Here is a 21135-nt window from a genome sequence, read left to right as displayed (position 1 = left end):
AAAATGTTATCAGCTTGGACGTAATAGGTGAAAAAAGTACAGAGCTTCAAGCAGCTTTTTTGTTTTGTGAATTACATTTTGGTATAGACCAACAAAGAACCGAGACGACCAAGACGCGCAGCCCTAGCTAGATATTTTTTTTATTGTTGCAACTCGCACCTGTTACAAAAATCTGGACGACCCGCGCATTTAGAATATTCCAGGCAAAAATATGGATGGAAATCAGGCTGGAAAGCATCACAAGTTGTCACAGGCTCTTATTTAGCCAGTCTGCCTGTGAACGTCGATTTCGTCACTATTCTTGCCCTGAACTAGCACCGTAATCACAAAGTCACTAAACGCTTGTGCTTGATTGAGAGACGCTGCGTTCGGTGTAGAACGTAGTTTTCTTCCTGCTCTGGACAGTGACAATAAATTTGAGGGATGTATTTTCGCCTACAAAATTGTTTTTAATTACAATTGTATTTGAAATACCAACGTTTTATTATTTAAATACACATGTCAAATACATTACCCAATTTGTAATTAAATACAAAATGCAAAATACACAAAGTATTTGAAATACGTATTTCAAATACTTGTATTTGAAATACTGCCCATCCCTCATGCAAATATATATCGAAATACAAATACAAAATACTTCGTCAAAAATGTATTTAATTACAAATCTAACTACATTTCCAAAAAGCATTTAAGTACAAGATGTAAATACAACCAAATGTATTTGATCTCCTCCAAATACATTTCCAAATACATTCCTCAAAATTTGTGTCAGCGGCTTCAGGGCACCTGCAACGGGTTTCTGGGTATCTCATTTTAATTTTGTATTGCACACTCGGGAGTTAGTGTGCGAGGCTCTAGTAACGTAATAGAAATATAATCACAAAAAAAATGTAATCAGCTTGGACGTAATAGGTGAAAAAAGTACAGAGCTTAAAGCTGCTTTTTTTTTTTTGTCGATTACATTTTGGTATAGACCAACAAACAACCGAGACGACCAAGACGCGCAGCCCTAGCTAGAGAGTAAACTTGAGGAAGAAAACGAGAAAGGACGGACAAACACAACGTTTTCTTCCTCAAGTTTACTATCCATACCAACCCGCTCGTTCCGTCCCTAGCTAGAGAATTTTTTATTGTTGCAAACTCGCACCAGTTACGAAAATCTGGACGACCCGCGCATTTAGAGTGTTCCAGGCAAAGATATGGATGGAAATCAGGCTGGAAAGCATCACAAGTTGTCACAGGCTCTTATTTAGCCAGTCTGCCTGTGAACGTCGATTTCGTCACTATTCTTGCCCTGAACTAGCACCGTAATCACAAAGTCACTAAACGCTTGTGCTTGATTGAGAGACGCTGCGTTCGGTGTAGAACGTAGTTTTCTTCCTGCTCTGGACAGTGACAATAAATTTGAGGGATGTATTTTCGCCTACAAAATTGTTTTTAATTACAATTGTATTTGAAATACCAACGTTTTATTATTTAAATACACATGTCAAATACATTACCCAATTTGTAATTAAATACAAAATGCAAAATACACAAAGTATTTGAAATACGTATTTCAAATACTTGTATTTGAAATACTGCCCATCCCTCATGCAAATATATATCGAAATACAAATACAAAATACTTCGTCAAAAATGTATTTAATTACAAATCTAACTACATTTCCAAAAAGCATTTAAGTACAAGATGTAAATACAACCAAATGTATTTGATCTCCTCCAAATACATTTCCAAATACATTCCTCAAAATTTGTGTCAGCGACTTCAGGGCAGAGCTGGCCAAATTACTCATATTTTGTAATTAAATTACATTACTAATTACTTTGCTGAAAATTGCTGACATGTAATTAAATTACATTACAAATTACCACAGCCAGAAAGTAATTAATTACCATTACAAATTACTTTTAAAAGTAATGACATTACTTTCGCATTACTTTTGTATAGTATTAAATATAAAGGAGCTATTGATAACTTCCTTTTACAGATAACTTTATTTACATTATTTACACAGTTCATGGCACACAGCTAGAACTCTCTGTTGCATGTTTACCGATGGACAGAGGAACGCACGCGACTGATCCGTTTCCCACCCCAACCCGGACAACTATTTTTGGAGATGACTGAGGACCCTACGCGGATTATCTCTGGGAGTGGGGTGAACAGTTGTCATTGTTCGCAAAATCGCGTCGAGGGCCGTTCCACCAGGGGCTTAGTTCGACCTACTTCCCCTCCTTCGTTTCCCGAGAATGTCAAGCAGAAAAGCTCGAATGGAAGGCACTTACCAGCCCTATTTCTCACAGTGGAAGATAACACAGAGAGGGTACGCAGTATGCATCAGAAAAAGTAAGCGGAAACTTTCAAGAGGGGCCAGAAAACGTCGAATGCAAAACCGCAAAACATAGGTAGAGAATCGTGCTGAGCGGGTTTTCACAGTTCAAGAGAGTGGCAGAAAATGTCTAGCTGATAGCGGGCGCGAGAGTCGCACCAGCCGCATTAGCATCAGCGACATAGCGGCGGCCAAAGAGCGTTTTTTGGAAAGGTATAGAGGAAAAAGAAAAAGTAAAATAAAAAGAAAAGCGCTCTTGTGTATTGTGGACGCAAAAAATATGCCTGGTGCGAAAAAGTAATTAGGTAATTTAATTACAATTACCGTCGTTGGAGTAATTAATTACATTACTAAATTACCTGCTACAAAAAAGTAATGAATTACATTACTAATTACTGGAACAAGTAATTAAATTACTGTAATTTCATTACAGTAATTGCATTACTGCCAGCTCTGCTTCAGGGCACCTGCAACGGGTTTCTGGGTATCTCATTTTAATTTTGTATCGCACACTCGGGAGTTAGTGTGCGAGGCTCTAGTAACGTAATAGAAATATAATCACAAAAAAAAATGTAATCAGCTTGGACGTAATAGGTGAAAAAAGTACAGAGCTTAAAGCTGCTTTTTTTTTGTCGATTATATTTTGGTATAGACCAACAAACAACCGAGACGACCAAGACGCGCAGCACTAGCTAGAGAATTTTTTATTGTTGCAAACTCGCACCAGTCACGAAAATCTGGACGACCCGCGCATTTAGAATGTTCCAGGCAAAAATATGGATGGAAATCAGGCTGGAAAGCATCACAAGTTGTCAGAGGCACTTATTTAGCCAGTCTGCCTGTGAACGTCGATTTCGTTACTATTCTTGCCCAGGACTAGCACCGTAATCAGAAAGTCACTATTCGGGATGGTGGAGGGGGAGGTGATGGAAGCGCAGAATCCATCTGCTTGGTTTCAACTCCAGGCGCGTGTCCTCCGTCGTGCCATCTAAGCGTCTGTCGTACAAGGGGACAATGAGAAATGACTTCTTAGTTTGCAAGATTCAATTGTTTCAAAGAAAGAATGAACTTTCAAATATTATTGGCAGATCTCTTATGATGCATTGGATGAAACAGCGTTCGGTGAAACGTCTGGTCCCAGGTGCGGTTGATCTTTTAGTGCGCAACAGAACCTCAGATGCCTCGCTTTGTGAAAATACGATGACTGGAAACCGGCATCGTCTTTCAGGCACGTGCGATCTTTTTGCGGTTCCGATATAAAAAGAAAAAGGTGCAAGTCGATGCCAAAGTCCCGAATCTCGGAAAAAAGCTAAGTGAAGAAAATCTCACCGCAAAACCGACCGACGCGGAGAAAAGCTCACCGGCCTCTTGATGAATGCGGTGGAAACTCACCTGTGATTTTCGTTTTCGGAAATGGCATTCTTTTGGTATATAGATATAGCAACAATATTTTCCGTTTTTTTTTTTTTTTTTTTTTTGGCGGCGTTCCCGTGGTTTCACGGTTACCGTGCTTGCCTACCGCGCAAATGGCCGATGTTCGATGCCTGGCCACGGATACACTTTATTATTGTTTCTGTAATGTCGCGTTCTGGTAAGTTCTAGAACCCTGTTGCTTACTCGAGGTTAGCTGATTCTACCGCCGAACCTACTACGCCGATTGTACCCAGAAGCCTTTGCGTGTAATAAGGTGTTCCGCGTGGCGAGCCGCGGTCAGTCTCCATCCTGCTGTTTCACCGACATCGACGCCTGCGACGCTAACCTTCTATTTTGTTCACCCCATTAAACGTTTACTTTCTAAATTCATTCACCGCCTCATCAGTAGTCATTCGTGACAGTATATTTATCCTTTGAATGCAAAGAAAAAACACTATTTACAATAGCGAGAAACGATCTGGCCAGAAATCATGACGTTCCATAAAACGGCGTTCTACTAAACGGCTTCGATGAAATTGGGTTCAAATAAATGGCGTTGAAATAAATATCTTTGGTAGAACAGAGTTCGATAACATATCGAGAGCTGCGAAGAAATAATGTCAGATCAGTTTGTAAAGGTAAGCTTTTTTCGTATCTATCGAAAGTCTGGTGAGCTCTACTCCGCATCCGTCGGATTTCTGTGAGCTTTTCTCCGCCGGAAAACAGCACAACACCGAGAAGCTCACAGGAAAGAAGCTCACCGCAAAACTGACAGGTGCTGAGATAAATCCACGCAAGTATTATACGATCAAGCTTTTAAATTTAGTATTTGCGGCTCTACTCTGGGGGCCCTGTGGGGAACACAAACGGAGATATATACAAAATTTGTATATTACAGATACCAATAGAAACAAAGAAGCAGAAGTCCACGGTTATGCTATGGTCACCATAGTTATGCAGGATGGGAACAATTAACGAAGTGATAGACACGTATTTTTTTTTCTATGAAGACATTGCCTCAACGTTGAGTTCAATAACGAACGACCTCGTCATTGCACCTGACGACCACAGAGAGCCCGCAAATTGTGTCAGGACCGATCCGCACCAGAAATCATAAGTTACTCCTCCATGTAAATGATAACAGAAAAAAAAATAAAAACGAATTCCCCACTTTTTTAATTGTTCGCATTCTACAAAACAGTGGATTGGTCGGCCTCTTCCCCATTTTTCTTAGAAAGTAAGCTGTTCTTATGGGATTGAACAAGAACACTTGGTTTTAGAACTATTCGGCAGGGGATCTGACCCGTTTGTTTTCCCCACACTTGGTGTTTACTCAACACAAGGCCCGTGCACATGTCCACAGGCTTTATGGGCATCTCCATGTCATCTTCTACAATAGAGCACGGGGCACAGTTTAATGTAAAAAAATACTAACAATCGACGAAGCTACGTTAAGTGCCGGATCTATCCTCAGAGAATGCGAGCTTGACCCACTTCGGTCAGTCAAAATCATATATTACACGTAATTTTATTGGATATTGTTGATTTCGAGGGTTCTTTATACGAAAATTACGAGAATATTAAAAGGACAGCATTTTTTTAAAGTTGATGTTAAAATTTAAACTTTTAGAGTTTCAACTTGTATTCAAAGGCATTTTTCGCTAAAAAACATTTTGTCTATAACTACATTGTATTTGGTGAATACGTATCTGGTTAAGCTTTCATTTGATATACAATTTATTCAAACAAAAGTGAATGCTGCAATAGCTATCCTCATCCAAACCTGTTAAATTACCGTCAAAGGGACCAAATCTGGATTTGTCCAAAAATAGATAAAAACAACACATTTTTATGAACACCTTTTGCTTTTAATGCAGTTTAAAACGCCATGTCAAATATATTTGTTGTGCGGAAAGTATAGTCAGTCGAAGCTCCCGAATATGCCCCCTCCCCCTCGACCTCTGACGATAGCCCAAATCCCCAAATCCTTCTTTAATCCTAAAAAAAAAAAAAATTGGGATTTAAAAGTAGTAAGACACAGAAACGAAATTTTCGCCATAGGAAAGGATTTGACCAGCATATATATTTTACTGCTACGTTTTTAAGACATGAACCTCTTTTTGCTGCATGATTGGGAATGAAATTGCTCAAACATGAAGTAAAAATGTCAAAGTACTCATGTTTGTAAATGTTTCACGCGCGATATGTAAATTAATGAATTTTACAAATTGTTTTAAATATTAGCGGTTCAACTACTATTTAAAAATATGTTAGGTTTTTATTGTTTGTACTTCGATCATCTGTGCCGTCAAACTTGGCAAAAAATGACAAAACGCCAAAAGGGGATTGTTGCTCTAATGAAGTCTTGTTTTTTTTTTTTGTTTTTTTTTTCGAGAAACAATTGCATTTTTTAGGTATTTGTGGTTCTGTTCTCTCGATACATTGGGGAGTAACATAAAAAATAGAAATAAAAACAAAAAATGTCAACCAGACACGCGTGCATGATCTTATATGAACAGATCCTACTGCAGATACGCGATATAACTCTCGTTAGCGCCGATTACATTTGAATTTGAGATACACTTTACGCAGCCATTGGTCCGAAGTTTATTTCAAATCCACCAGAGGTCTCAAAGTTTTGAAACTTATGCATGTTAAATTTCTCAACAATTTCCGACTAGTGATGAAAGGGTCCTATATATAAAAAAAAAAAATAAAGCTTCGCGAACTTCTGATTTTTTAAAAATTATTGATAAATGTCTTCTTGCGTGGGTATGAGCAAAAGAAATATTTTTGATGTTGTTCGGAATTTTTTTTAATAGAGTGCTTTCAAAAGCACTTTAATATTTTGCACACGATTAAAGAAAATATCAAAATGGCGCGAGTAAGCCAAATCAGAAAGTTTATTTCTAGTGAAACTGCGAAGTGATAAGGCCGTCGTCGGCTCGTCGCAGGATGGTGATGATCGTTAACGACGGCGGCGGAATCCAAGCATCTTCTTATATTCATTTGTTACGCACTCCTGAAAGGGTAAAAAACGTATAAATAGGAGACACATCTTACACTTTTTAATAAATAGAGTTAATAATAATCCTTGAAGCTTTAGTATATTAGAGTCAACGTCTCTTAATAACTAAAGTTTTTGTAGTTATTTGATACTTAAAAATATAATTAAGCCCTTTAATGCAACAGAGCGAATAATGTTCATGTTGTTTTGCGTTTGTGCTTTCATTCCATTGTCGTTGTCACCTTGCAATATGGCTCCCTGTCCTCCTCAAGCTGCTCTCACACCGCTTCTTGAGGGGGAAACCACAAACATTGTTGGTAATTTAGGGAAGTTTAAACTTGAACCAATATCAAGCGCGTGGTCTAAAACACTAACGATGCAAGTGCCAGTCGGTCCCACAGACATCAGGTTGGAGTCAACGTGAGAGAACAGGAAAAAATGTTTATGTACGTATACCCTTGTTAGCGCTTTGCACATTAACTTACTGTGTCAAGTATTTGGAAAGCTGAAAGCGGATAGCCGGAGAGAGATTGTTTGGTCTACGATGTTGGGACATCAAGTTTCAGTTGATTTTTTCAGTGAAAAGCGGCATGCGATCTTTAAGAGATCTGATGTTGCAACGAACAGCGATCATGGGAGATGAAAGCGCGTACATGAGCAGTTTTGGCGGGAACCTGTTACAAGTAACGGCGTTACCGGTAACGTGTTACATTTTTTACACTGGTAACAAATAACGTACTTACATTACTTATTTTGTGTAACGGGTGACGTACTTACCTTACTCCTCGCATATTCTTCCCAGTCTTGGGTAGTGACGCGTTATTAGTAACGCGTTACTGTAATTTCGTTACTTTTTTGGTAACTTGTAACTGTAACGAGTTACTTTTTTAAAATGTAACTTGTAACTGTAGTTCTATTACTTTTTTGAGGTAACGATGAAAGTAACGACGTTAATTTTGTCGTTACTTCCCAGTGTTTGATGAATGATATATAACTGAACGAGTACAATTTGGATACTCCCTGCACTTTTCAAATCGTCTATTCCGACATTTTGAGTGTCAAGTTGGCCTTGCACAAACTTGTGAATACGTTCTTTCTCACGAGTCACGACCCGAATATAGCCACGTGTAGATTTCACGAAAAAAAAAAATCTAGTTATCTTTACGCACGCGCTTGCACTTTGGGACTGAACACTAAATTACGTCTTAGTGGTTTGAAGCACTATCTATGTTGTGGTTTTCGTTTTTTTTTTTTTTTGTGAAAACGCTTCTTAATCGGGTGAATCAACCGTGAATCAACAATATACCCGGAGGGCACTGCGCATGTTTCGTACTTTGATTTGCGCCAGTACTCCGCACTGCGCATGTTCCGTATTTTGATTTGCGCCAATACTCTGACGTGGAAATTTTCAAACACTAATTTCGAGAAGCAACTTCTGCCAAGTTACAATATGAAGTAAAAATCGTACTTTTTAATTTTATGCAATAAAACTTGGTGAGGGGCCGTTTTGTAGTTTTTCCTAATTTTTTTTTGTTATAGTAGAGTAACTGAACAGTAACGTCGTTACTCTTTAAAAGTAACTGTAACTGCAACGAGTTACTCTTTTGTTACGGTAACTGTAACGGTAACTTCGCTACTTTTTTCTGAAAGTAACTGTAACTGTAACGAATTACAGTTTTACAGTAACTTACCCTAGACTGATTCTTCCCAAGACTTCAAAAAAATGACTCTAACTTTTTTCTTGTTTTTATAACGCCAATTGGCTGTACGAGTTCTTGCACTCATCCCAACATACCTTGAAAATTTTGCCTCTCTTTCAAGAAACACAACAATGTTTCTTGAAATATGGCGCCTATGCACACTTGTAATATCGAGACAGTAAGATGTTTTAATTTATTCATAGAAAAGGTAACGGAAAAGCGACGTGCGTTACTTTTTGTCGATGACGCGTTCCCTTTATTTTGAAGTATCGTAGGTCGGTAACGCGTTCCATTTATTTTTAAGTAACATGTAACGTATTTGGTTACTTTTCCTGTAACGCCTACAACGCTGTGCAAGAGTATGCGTAACTTACAATAAAGGCTGCAAATTTCGGCTTGAGGGAGTTGGCGACGGCTCGGCTGGGCGCTTCCTGATCCTGCACGTCCACAAATAAAAGACGACACGATCTTAGAAAAAAAGAATGAATAACGTGCCTTTTATAATAAATTTATTAACTATAAATGAGTTATTTAATTAATACTCCAGTTCCTAGGTGCGATTATGACAAACAAAATAATAAAAACATTTTGCAAATAAGTTGTAGAATAAAACAATACAAAAATCTCTGCCAAAAGGGATTAATTAATCGAGATAGAATGAGAATATTGACAATGATAATTACAAAACGGCCCCATTAGTAAGGTTATTGCCGTCTCTTAATGTTCTCGGAAGAAAAGGATACTTAAAACAGTTATTGCGCGAGCAAAAAGGAGTTAGTGTTAGTTCATGCTTCTATAATATAGTGGTATATCTTGAAGAGAAAGCAAATATTTCAGAGGTGTATACTTTTAATGCTTATTAATTAGTTGATACAAGAACTTGAGTCAACTATGACGATTTCTTTGATATAACGTTTGCGGTGGTGATTTATTTAGGTACTAGATCTCCGTCCGTTGAAATAATAAAACAAAGCGACTCTCTGATGCTTGTTTTTCGCATATTCGGGCATATGCACATCCATGAACTCATAGAGCCACCGAAAAAAAGAAAACAACAACCAACTTAAAAAGAAAAGTTATTTTAGTGATTTTTTTCAAATTGATTAAAGCGTCTTGTTATTTTTGGCGCCTTTGTATCGAAACTATGTTTCACCAAAAAAAAAAAAAATGAAGGAATTAAGATTTACCTTGAACATCACTTACTCACCAATTGCGTTCGAATTTTATCCTTTTGCCACGGCACACTTTACTGTTTACAGCGAGTTTATAGCAAGAAGTGGTTCCTTTAGTTTTGTAACAGGCGAGTGCCATAGATCCATTGCGCATAGTCTAAAACAATCTTTGTAATTGTCTCTCTCATATTTTGAGAAGTTCTACTTAGATTTCAGAGCCATAAATTTACTACTTCGAGTTCTACGGGAACGCGTGCTGCGTTAATTAGAATTTCAAGATGAAGCTTCCGAGACCTAAGGAGGAGATATGAAAAAAAATGCGCGACTTACGATAAGTCGGTCAACGTCATCTTGGTTTCGCTGAAATAAGAAGATAAAAAGTACGCGTCATAACTTCAAGACACCCCTGCTGTTCCGTGTAGTTCTCTGTCCTTATGCCTTTTTTCCCCGAGAATTTATAGGCTTAGATAAGTCAGTAGCGCGAACGAAAATATCCGGATACTGAATTGTCCAGCATATTTAGAGCAATAAGGCTCTCAATGTATGCCGAGCGTTGTATTTTGGGAGTCTTCATCGAGAATGCTCGACCCCATCGAAGAAAACTTACAATTCTTCTATGTAATTTTAGGTTAACTTATTCGACACTTTAGTTGTGACCACACTTTCTTCCTACCTTGTATTGACAACATCAAACTATTCCCAAGTTTCTCTTAAACGGTTAATCTAGAGGCGGACAAGATAATTGTATACAAGAGCCACGTTTTTCCGCGTCTTGTAGAACAGTTTTTGTATCTATTGGAAAGTACAAAAATTCATGTAAAAAATCTACAGGTATGAAATAAGTTAGGATCAAAATGTATCCTGCTACACTCAACTCGACTCTAATACTCAGGAGTTTAACTTACCGTACGACTCCGGACGCTTGTCCCCAGTTGCTGAACTCTTTCCATCTGAAATGCGAATTTCGTTGTAGTGTGTTTTACGAGAAATCTATTCTTTAATCGATATTGCCTTACCGAGTTACTAAAACATTACCGTGGCAGTTTCTTCGGCCGAAAGGTTGAGGCCCTGAAGGCAGGTTTGTTCTGTGAAAACGTAGAGACCTCAAGAATAACATATACAGAAACATACATCAGTGAGTACATAGACTCATATTCTCCTAGGGGATCATGTGAAGCTAATTTGTTTTCCAGAGTGAAACTTCTGAGTCATGCATTCACCTGAAATAGAACCACATATGTTCATTCTAATGTAAAAGACGAAAATACATTTTTTTGAAATGACAAAATACGCCTTCAAGAAGCATGCTAATTTATTAATTATAATTATAAACTATAGAATACTATACGAAGCCTGAGCACATACCTCTAAAAAGAATGTAACCCCCAAACTTAATGAAGGTCAAAATCAATGAAAATATTGTTAAGTTCACCTTCCCGAACAGCCCGAAATAATCATCCAGACGTTTCGGTAATTTTTTTTTTTTTTTTTCAAATGAGAAATTTTGGAATGATTTAACTTCAGTAGCATATTACACTCAATGCCCTCATGTTAAAAAGGAACGTCCGCTTGTTTTGAGACAAATGATTTACCCGCCAAAATTTCAAACGTTTGAGTTAACAAAGGAGGAAACAAACACACGCTGATATTCAAACATTGATGTCTCATAAAGCGTCCAATTGTTTTTTTCTTTATTGGTTTTGCGGATTTCAATCCGCAGAGGGGGCAGAGATAAAGGCATGATGCCTGGCAGCGCCTCTGCCCCCTGCAGTTCATACAGCGGAAATAGCATTTCAAAGAAGTCATAGTGATAATAAATAACAAGACAGTCATCGTCATAAAAACAAATAGAAACAATTATTATAGAAATATCTGAAAGCACATGAAATACAATGACTCAACTCAAACAACTACACAAGCGGCACAGCTTGAACAATGCGGGGCGATATGCTTATCATAACCCAGAAGTAAAATAAAATTAAAGATAAAGACACAAATAGACACGTTTTTTTTTACATATCTTCTAAACATTTATAAACAAGGACATATAAAAGAAAGCAGAAACAAGCTAAATCAAAACAAAAATCAAGCTACAAAGCCAAAATTGAGAATTCCAAAGTTTCGTAGTACGTTACGCTTCATTGAAAATAAATATAAATAGATATGCATGCCTTAAATAGATGAAAATGCGATCTCACTGCAAACCAGAGCTCCTCTGCAGTCTCTTTTGAACTTTGGAAAAGGGGAAGTGAAATTAACATCAATGCCAGGGGAATTTAATAATTTAGTACTCGTGTACCGATCAACTTTGCCTGCCATAATTTGTTCGTATGCTTGGGATCCTACGTTTCGGGTCTCGTAATGTGTAGGCACTAGAAGGAGGTGTCTGTGTCAAATAGAGGTTGTTTTTGTAGATCCATTGAAATAATTTAAAGTGATATATCTGGTCTGCCTTCAATATATTATATTTAACAAAAACTGGTTGAGTGCTCAAATTTCTGACATTACCTCTGTAATTTTCGCAAATACGAAGAATTTTTTTCTGAAGGATGATTAGTTGTGCGCACGTTAATTGTTTTCGAGTCCATCACGGTTGCTTTTTTCTTTCTGTTCATATTTATATTTTATTTTTTGAGTGAGTCTAATCAGCCTGCAACTCATCCTTCTTAGCGCGTCATTTTTTTTTTCATGATATAGGACTACCTTTTTGACGCCATATACTTTAAAAATGGACTTGGGGGTTTTAATAATACTCGGAGTTTTGTGACATTCAATAGGGAGAACGTTGCTGAGCCTCCATTGAACGCGGACGCTACGAGCCATTCCAGCCAACCCAGCTCTAGAAGGCATCTTGTGATTACGTGCCTTGCGCGTTGATGCTCTCCATTCGAATGTCACGTGACACTCGTGCGGCATTGGATTGGCTCTATTCATTCATTCATTCATTTGTTTATTTTCTGTGCTCATGAACAGCTTGAAGCCTTGATAATGATGCACAATTAACATACAGCAAAAAGAAGAATAATTCTACAAATTGACAATAGAAAACTTGAACGCTACAAAAGATGGTTATAGATTTGTAAGAGAAAACTTGAACGGCTTTAAAAGATGGGTTAAAAATGTCAATGCAAGAATCATTGAAACTAGTATTATACAAGGTCTGAACACGTGTCATGGGGCAGGTTTGGAAGAATTCATTAACATAAAATGGAAGAGAAATTCGCAAAAATCTTCTCGGAACATGAATATTTATCGATGAAGTTAGGTCAGGCCAATCGATGACTCCGTGAAGGCATTTGAACAAAAATATAAGATCTCTGTTGCGTCGTCTGGCACTCAAAGTAGAACATTTGTATCGCTCTAAAAGACTTTTATATTCAAAGTAAACACTGCAACCAACATAGCGGTCGTAAAAAATTCGAAAAAAAAACGTTACTGGACATTTTCTCTTGGTGCGTACGCCCAATAGAATTCCACACAACTAAAGAAAACTCTAGCTTAGACCTAATTAATGAAAAGTATAACTGCATAATACAGGCCGACATGGAAAACTTTCGTGTAATTCTGGATATGACACCTAACGTAAGAAAAGACGCGTTGACAATGTTATTGACATGTGTATTAAATGACAGAGAAGAGTCTATATAAACTCCAAGATCACGAGTGCAATCCACCCTTTGCAATGGGGCATTGCCGAGTTGGCAATGCTATAATGGCTCGTAACGTGCGCTGCGGTTCATTGTAAGGTGAAACGAAATACAGTTCTTTCCAAAACCAGGAAGGATTAACAAAGAAAGCTAATGACCGGCTAGACTCGAGCCTCGGTCTTGAATCCAGGCCGTCCGGGTATATCTCTGTTCAAGCTTGCAGAAGGTTGCGGGGCACGGAAAGTTTGAAGAAACTCACCGATTTCATGACCAAACTGGACCCCTCGTGACGACGATCGACGTTTGAGAGGTGAAGATTCGGCAAGGGCGACCAAAACCGCGAGTCCCATCAAAACGCAAGCGATCCTCATCGTGACGACAAAATGAACCAAGTGTCCACAACACAAATAAACAGTGTTAACAAGAACTTCGCAGAGGACAGAGGTCGAATGGCTTGAAAAGAAATACTGTGTGGAATTTTATAGCCGTCCCACGTGGAGAGGGAGTTGCGAGGATGGTTATCTTCGGTGGCAGACGACGTTTTCTTCTAAAAAGATGTCAATAAGAAGGTTTGGCTCCGTTGGGCCAATCAGTAGCAATTCGATTACGGGTGCGGAGAGAGAATGGGTCCTTAGACGGTTTATTTTTTGCTGTGCAAGATAAAGTTGGCGAACTTCCCGTCATTTGTTTTGCTCTCTACGCTAATTGAATGGCTTGTGGTTGTACCGATAGTCGTCATCCGCATGAAATCGAGCATATGTGACCTTGGCGTGTTTATTTCGATAAGGGCCAGAAATATCCTCGCTAGATTAAACGTAATAAAAGGACAATTTATCTGGCCAGACCGGAAGTTAGGCTTAGAACAAGAGTCGAGCTCTACTTTTTTACAGAATGTTTGTCGTGCCCCCCTCCCCCCCCCTCCCCCCCCTCCCTCCCTTGAAAGGTTTACCACTTATTGTGTCGAAGTTATGTCAGCTTTCGGGGGCATTAGGTGTAAAGTTCTTAGAACTTCAGGGCGTCGCGAGAACAGACGTGGCTTCTTGTACAAGGGTTCTGATTGCAGGTGGCTGCCATGAACAGCAATGAAAAGAAAAATAATTTTAGACAGACCGAAAAAAATTGGTCTAGAAAAATACACTACGGGGGCGATGAGATTAAACTATTCGAGCAAATTCTCGTTTTTAATGTTATTGTTGAGAGTTTAAATTTAAAAAGTATGTGCGACGAAGACATTCTTAAGTTTTTTTTTTAAAAATAAAACAAGTTTTGTAAGGGTAGGATTTCGAAACTAGCAGTGAAAACTAGTTCTGACACTTGTTTGGCAATTTAGGCCCAAATTTACCGGGTGAAAATTCGGGAACTCGGGCCCAAAAAAGCTATGGGATAACCAAATACTCTGGCGGGTAAGCCTAACTCTGGCATTTGTTTGAAAATTTAGCGCTAAAATATCCGGACTTTGGCCAAAGAATATAAAGCTTGTGGGCACCCGCCAGGGTGCCCACAAGCTTTATATTCTTTTTAGGCAACTTTTTAGGACCAACACGGCTTCCCCTTCAGTGGCGACTATGATTCTTGAGGAGCAGCTTTCTAAGTTCTGAGAGCAGGTATGACCCATGAACTCCAACATTTTCTTTGCCTAAGCTCTACATGAGCGATGCGGTATGACACTTGCCTACGACGACCTAACATCAACACTTTCGAGTGGGTAAATGATTGCACACACATACTCACACAAGTAACGCCTTGTACATTAAATGCATATTTGTAAATAAGAGTAATAGATGTGAATCAACGTTACTCCATAACAAGTTAAATAAATCCGACTTAAATGCAATAATTATGACATATAAACTAAAGGGTTTATATATATATATATATTTTTTTTTTCTTTTTTCACGTAGACTCTAGAGCATGGCTTTTTTACCGTGACAAAATCAGAATGCTACAAAAATATTAAGTTACGTTAGAATTACGTAGCTATCATCCTAGGCGTAACAAGCATTCGTGAGGTGTTTTTACATTTTTACGCGGTACAACGACTTTTTTTCACTTTGTATACACATTTTTATTTATTATCGCCCAGTTTAAAAATGCCGAGTCGCCGGACGGATGCACGGCATAAAATATTCCCCAGAAGAGCGCATTCTGAGCATGCGCTAAAGCGCATGCTCAGAATGCGTTCCGTAGCCCTCCAGAGAAAGACAGCAGCGCTCATTGTACCGTGGTGCAAATACGAAGTTGGTACGAGCCATTCGTTCAAGCTGCAAGTACCAATCTGATATACATTTAAATCATTTAGCCGCTGCTTTGCAATGCAATAGCCGCAAAGGCTTGAAGGGTGAAAGAAATATATAAATAAATATGCATATAATATATTCTTTTTGTAAAAAAAAAAAGAAACAACAACAACAACAACGGCCAAGCAGTTAAGCAATCAATGGAAAAATCAATCAGCCAGTCAAACAAATATATAAATATTTTATTTGATAAAACTGCGTGAAGGACCAAGACACTAGATCCTAGTACTTTAGCGCCTCACTCGTTCTCACGGTGTGGGCGGAACCCCTCATTCTTAGCTAGTCAAGGCCTGCTTTGCGGGATGGTAACAGGGCATATTGCCGCGCGCAAGGCTGAGAAAGCAACGCTCGGTTACGGTCCTCCAGAAAGTTCCCGTTTATTCATGTACCGCACGTAACTTCTATCATTTATCCCTGCTTTTGTTTTCTAGAAAGTGCGTGTTCATTCTCGCCCCGATCACGCGACGCTCGAACCGCTTTCGCCGAATCTTCGAGATAGCGGCGCACTTTAGATAAGAGGCCGCCCGCGACCTTGTCGAGTCAGTCTCGCCCCAGCGCTCGATTCTGCTGACACGCCGACTTCGACGCCCGCGACGCTCTGCTTTCTTCTGTTTCCTTCTTTATTTTTGGCACAAGTTCGCCACATTAAACGTTTATTTATTTCTGTTTATTTCTTGTTTATTGGTCACGACTCACCACCCGTGACATTCTGGTGGAGGTGCGGGGTACCGCATGCCCGTGCAGCGTTCCCCTCCCAGGACCCGCAGTGCAAGCCCGACTCCAAGCTCGCTGAGAAGACCACTCAGCGCGGAACCTGAAACTCGGACCAGCCGCCGCACCAAGGGAGAGGATCCGGAGTACGGTTTGCTCCTGGATAAACCCAAGCCGAAGAAGACGACGATGGACAACCAGTCGCAGGCCCCCGCCGCTCCTGCCGTCGTCTACCTACCCGTCGCTCCTCGGACACCGGCTCCGTTCCACGGCGAACTCCACGAAGACGTTGAAGATTGGATCGACCAGTTCGAACGCGTCGCCCGCCACAATAGCTGGACCAACGAGCAACGGCTGCAAAACGTGTATTTCTCGCTCGAGGGGACTGCCAGAAGCTGGTACGAAAATCACGAGTCTTCATTGACATCCTGGGACATTTTCAAGAGCCAGCTGAAGACGACATTTGTCAACCAGCACCGCCGAGAGAGGGCCGAAGACTTACTGCGTACCAGGACTCAAGGCCCCAACGAGAGCATCACCGGCTTCGTGGAGGATGTTCTCCGCCTAAGCGCCCGCGCCGATCCTCAGGCTACCGAGGAGAAGAAGCTGCACCACCTGATGAGGGGTGTGAAAAGCGAGATTTTCGGCGGTCTCATCCGGAATCCCCCAACAACAGTCGACGAGTTCATCACGGAGGCGACAAATATGGAACGGGCCTTGCTAGCCCGCGCCAGACACTACCAACGACACCCTGGCGTAACTACTCTAGCGACATCTGGATCCGACCTGGGCACCACCCTCCCCGACATCCGTGACCTTATCCGTGAAGCCGTCCGGGAGGAGTTGAAGAAGTTGCTACCTGCTGCCACAAGCCTGGATACGCCCTCAGTCACCGAGATTGTCCGGGAAGAACTTCAGCAGGCGCTGCAGCCAGAAGTTCTCACCAGCGCCGCTCCTGAACCACCGAAGCTGAGCTACGCCGCAGCTACCCGACGACCACCGCCCCCTGCTCACCCGTATACGGCGCCACCTCGACGTGAACCTCTAGCGCCGCAGTATTCACGACGCCATGAAGATCGGGCGTACGTCCGCCCAGAACAAGCTGCTCCACGAAAGACCGACGTGTGGAGGACGGCCGATCGACGCCCGTTGTGCTACCACTGCGGGGAGGCCGACCATATCTACCGTCGTTGTCCCTACCGGCAAATGGGCCTGCGTGGGTTCCACCCGAACGACCCACGCCCGAGGTACGGCGAACGCCCTCACGACATCGAGGAGTACCTCCGACGTTCCCCCTCCCCAGTGTCGGCACTCCGCCGTGAAGCCCGCTCCCCATCGCCACGACGTTCACCCTCCCCAGCGCCACGATCCCGCCGAGAGAGCCTGTCTCCCCTGCGTCGTCGGGAAAACTGAGTGCGGCAACGCCTGGAGGTGACGTTGCCGAAAACGACGGAAGCAAACAGCCTCCAAGAACGCCGGAGCGCTCCCACTCTCTCGACGCCCCGCATTGCACCGACGCGCCTGCAACGGTGTCCAACAACCTAAACGTTGTTATCGATGGCCAAAACGCATCGGCACTCGTTGACACCGGGGCAGACTACTCAGTATTGAGTGGGAGGCTCTCTCGCCACCTTCGAAAAGTCACGACGCCGTGGGATGGACCGCAGATACGAACCGCCGGAGGACACCTCATCACGCCTGTCGGAAGGTGCACCGCTCGCGTCGAAATTCACGGCGAGACGTGTCCTGTGAAATTCGTCATTCTACAAGACTGTTCCAGAGACGTCATTCTCGGCATGGACTTTTTGTGTGAATACGGCGCCGTCATCGACCTTGGAGAAAACAGATTGACGCTGCGGACACCTGTTCCGCCTTCAGAGAAACTCCAAACTGCGTCAGCCGCCGTCCGAGTCGCTGCCGACCACGTGAATCTGCCGCCGCGATCAAGTGTTGTCGTACCTGTCGTGACCGATGCAGCTACCCGTAGCGAAGTTCTTCTGGAAGGTAACCTCCAGTTGCTCCTGGGAAGAGGAATAGGCGTCGCACGAGGAGTAGCTGAACTTCAGGATGGCCGCACTGTGGTCCTCGTGACGAACTTCCGGAATGAAACGCAACACCTCACGAAAGGTGCAGCCGTTGGCCACGTCGAGGATCTCCGAAACTCCGCCGAAATCGCCGCCATTACTGATGAATCCTCGCCACCTCAGCAAGACGGTACGTCGCCAGCGCAACTCGACATCGACCCTAAGCTTCCGGACCCAAAACGACGGCAGCTGATGAACCTCCTCGCCGAATACCGTGACTGCTTTGCGACGTCGTCGAAGGTGCGCCAAACAGCCGTTGCGAAGCACCGCATCATTACCGAGGACGACGCGCGCCCTGTGCATCGATCACCGTACAGAGTCTCCGTTAAAGAAAGGGAGGTGATCCAGGAGCAAGTTCAAGAGATGCTGAACGACGACATAATCCAGCCATCAAGCAGTCCGTGGGCCTCTCCAGTCGTACTAGTTAAGAAGAAGGACGGAACGCTTCGGTTCTGCGTGGACTACCGGCAGCTGAACGCGGTGACGAAGAAAGACGTCTACCCACTCCCGCGAATCGACGACACGTTAGACCGGCTGCGCCACTCTCGATACTTCTCATCGATGGACCTGAAGAGCGGCTACTGGCAGATCGAAGTCGACGAACGGGACCGAGAGAAGACAGCTTTCGTCACGCCAGATGGGCTGTACGAGTTCAAGGTAATGCCCTTCGGACTATGTACGGCGCCAGCAACTTTCCAGCGTGTTATGGACACCGTACTGGCAGGACTGAAGTGGCAGAGCTGTCTGGTCTACCTCGATGACGTCGTGGTGTTTTCCAGCGACTTCGACGAGCACTTGCGACGACTCCGAGCTGTTCTTCAAGCCATACGGACCGCTGGACTCACCCTCAAGCCGTCAAAGTGTCGGTTCGCCTATGACGAACTGAAGTTTCTAGGTCACGTGGTTAGCAACAAAGGCGTGCGCCCAGACCCTGAGAAGACTCGCGCCGTCGCGTCATTTCCAGTGCCGACAGACAAAAAGGCCGTGCGAAGATTCCTCGGACTTTGCGCCTACTATCGTCGCTTCGTTCGGGATTTCGCACGGATTTCCGCACCGCTCACAAACCTCACGAAGGACGCCGAGAGGTTCGAATGGGCCGAGGAACAGCAGCAGGCATTCGACGAGCTGAAGCGACGACTCCAGACGCCTCCGGTTCTTGGACATTTCGATCAGGATGCGGACACCGAGATTCACACTGACGCAAGTAACGCAGGACTTGGCGCGGTACTAGTTCAAGTACAAGAAGGCACCGAACGAGTCATCGCCTACGCAAGTCGGACACTGTCCAAGGCAGAGAGAAATTACTCCACGACTGAGAAAGAATGCCTTGCGGTCGTCTGGGCAATCACGAAGTTTCGTCCGTACTTGTACGGAAGCCCTTTCCGCGTAGTCACGGACCACCACTCGCTCTGCTGGCTTGCGAACCTCAAGGACCCGTCAGGACGCCTCGCTCGATGGAGCCTCCGGCTACAAGAGTTCAACATGACTGTGGTTTACAAGTCAGGACACAAGCACAGCGACGCTGACTGCCTGTCCAGGGCCCCTGTCGAAACACCTTCCGGCAGCAGCGACGACGATGATGACGAGTGCTTTCTAGGGGCAGTGAACACCGATGACATGGCACGACGTCAACGAGACGATCCGGAGCTGCGAGCCTTAATCGAGCACCTGGAAGGGCGCGGCGGTACCGTACCCCGTATTTTCTCACGAGCCGTGTCGACCTTCGCCATTCGACAAGGTGTACTCTACAAAGAGAACTTCGGGGACAACAACTCGCCGTGGCTGCTGGTAATCCCGACCGACCTTCGAGGGGAGATCTTTCAAGCATGTCACGACGACCCGACATCCGGACACCTTGGATACAGCCGGACACTGGCCCGTATTCGTGAAAAGTATTACTGGCCCAAGCTCCCCAAGACCGTCCACCTGTACACACGATCATGCCACGAGTGCCAGCGACGCAAGAAACCTCCGACGAGGCCGGCCGGACTCCTGCAGCCTATTTCTCCTCCAACTGCACCCTTCCAGCAGATCGGAATGGATCTACTTGGTCCTTTTCCGCCTTCGACGTCGGGGAACCGCTGGATCATCGTCGCCACAGATTATCTCACGCGGTACGCCGAAACGAAAGCTCTTCCTTCGGGGACTGCTGTGGAAGTTGCCAAGTTTTTCATTGAGTCCATCGTCCTCCGGCACGGCGCTCCAGAAGTTCTGATTACAGATCGCGGATCATCGTTCATGGCACAACTGACCCAAGAAATCCTCCGACTCAGTCACACCAGCCATCGTCGTACAACTGCGTACCACCCGCAGACCAACGGGCTGACGGAGCGACTCAACAAGACAATCGCCGATATGATCTCTATGTACGTCGACGTAGAGCACAAGACGTGGGACGAGGTGCTCCCCTACGTCACGTTCGCCTACAATACGGCGGTTCAAGAGACCACTGGATTCACCCCTTTCCAGCTGGTACATGGTCGGAAGGTAACGACCATGCTGGACGCCATGCTGCCCCATGAGCCATCTGACAGCGAGAGCGACGACGCCCAGGCGGTTGCTCAACGCGCCGAAGAAGTTCGCCAGCTCGCCCTGTTGCGTTATTCAACTGCCACCCTCCAGCACCGCTCGTGCCGAGTACAACTCTGAAGTCCCATACGCACCAGGTTTTCTTTTGCCCGGCTACCGTACCCGCGCTCGTAGTGCCCTCTGGACACCACATCTTTCCCCTCCTTTTTAAACAAACATACCCAGTTGGTAACATCCGG

General features: G+C 43.2%; 1 protein-coding gene across 1 annotated transcript; it reads right to left on the bottom strand.

Moving 5' to 3' along the window:
• Positions 1 to 6634: 6634 nt before the first annotated feature.
• LOC120842126 lies at positions 6635 to 13711 on the bottom strand. The gene is made up of 6 exons (XM_040213150.2): positions 13535 to 13711; positions 10664 to 10713; positions 10534 to 10578; positions 9959 to 9988; positions 8831 to 8893; positions 6635 to 6771 (listed from the first exon to the last, which is right to left on the bottom strand). The coding sequence occupies exons 1-6, from the start codon at positions 13644 to 13646 to the stop codon at positions 6718 to 6720; spliced, it is 354 nt and encodes a 117-aa protein (XP_040069084.1). The 5' UTR covers positions 13647 to 13711; the 3' UTR covers positions 6635 to 6717.
• Between the last annotated feature and the right edge of the window lie 7424 nt (positions 13712 to 21135).

The sequence above is a fragment of the Ixodes scapularis genome, unplaced genomic scaffold (assembly GCF_016920785.2).
Source record: "Ixodes scapularis isolate PalLabHiFi unplaced genomic scaffold, ASM1692078v2 PGA_scaffold5__190_contigs__length_132052651, whole genome shotgun sequence".
Classification (NCBI taxonomy): Eukaryota; Metazoa; Arthropoda; class Arachnida; order Ixodida; family Ixodidae; genus Ixodes; species Ixodes scapularis.
Note: the sequence above shows the minus strand (reverse complement) of the source record. Positions and strands in the feature narration are given on the sequence as shown.

Bases quoted from the DNA above. Each gene is read 5' to 3' on its own strand.
- LOC120842126 (XM_040213150.2), bottom strand. From the start codon at position 13,646: ATGAGGATCGCTTGCGTTTTGATGGGACTCGCGGTTTTGGTCGCCCTT. The intron at 9,989-10,533 runs GTAAGTTAAACT...TTCTTATTTCAG, and splicing joins CAAGCGTCCGGAGTCGTACG to CGAAACCAAGATGACGTTGA. The intron at 8,894-9,958 runs GTAAGTCGCGCA...GTGGACGTGCAG, and splicing joins ATGACGTTGACCGACTTATC to GATCAGGAAGCGCCCAGCCG.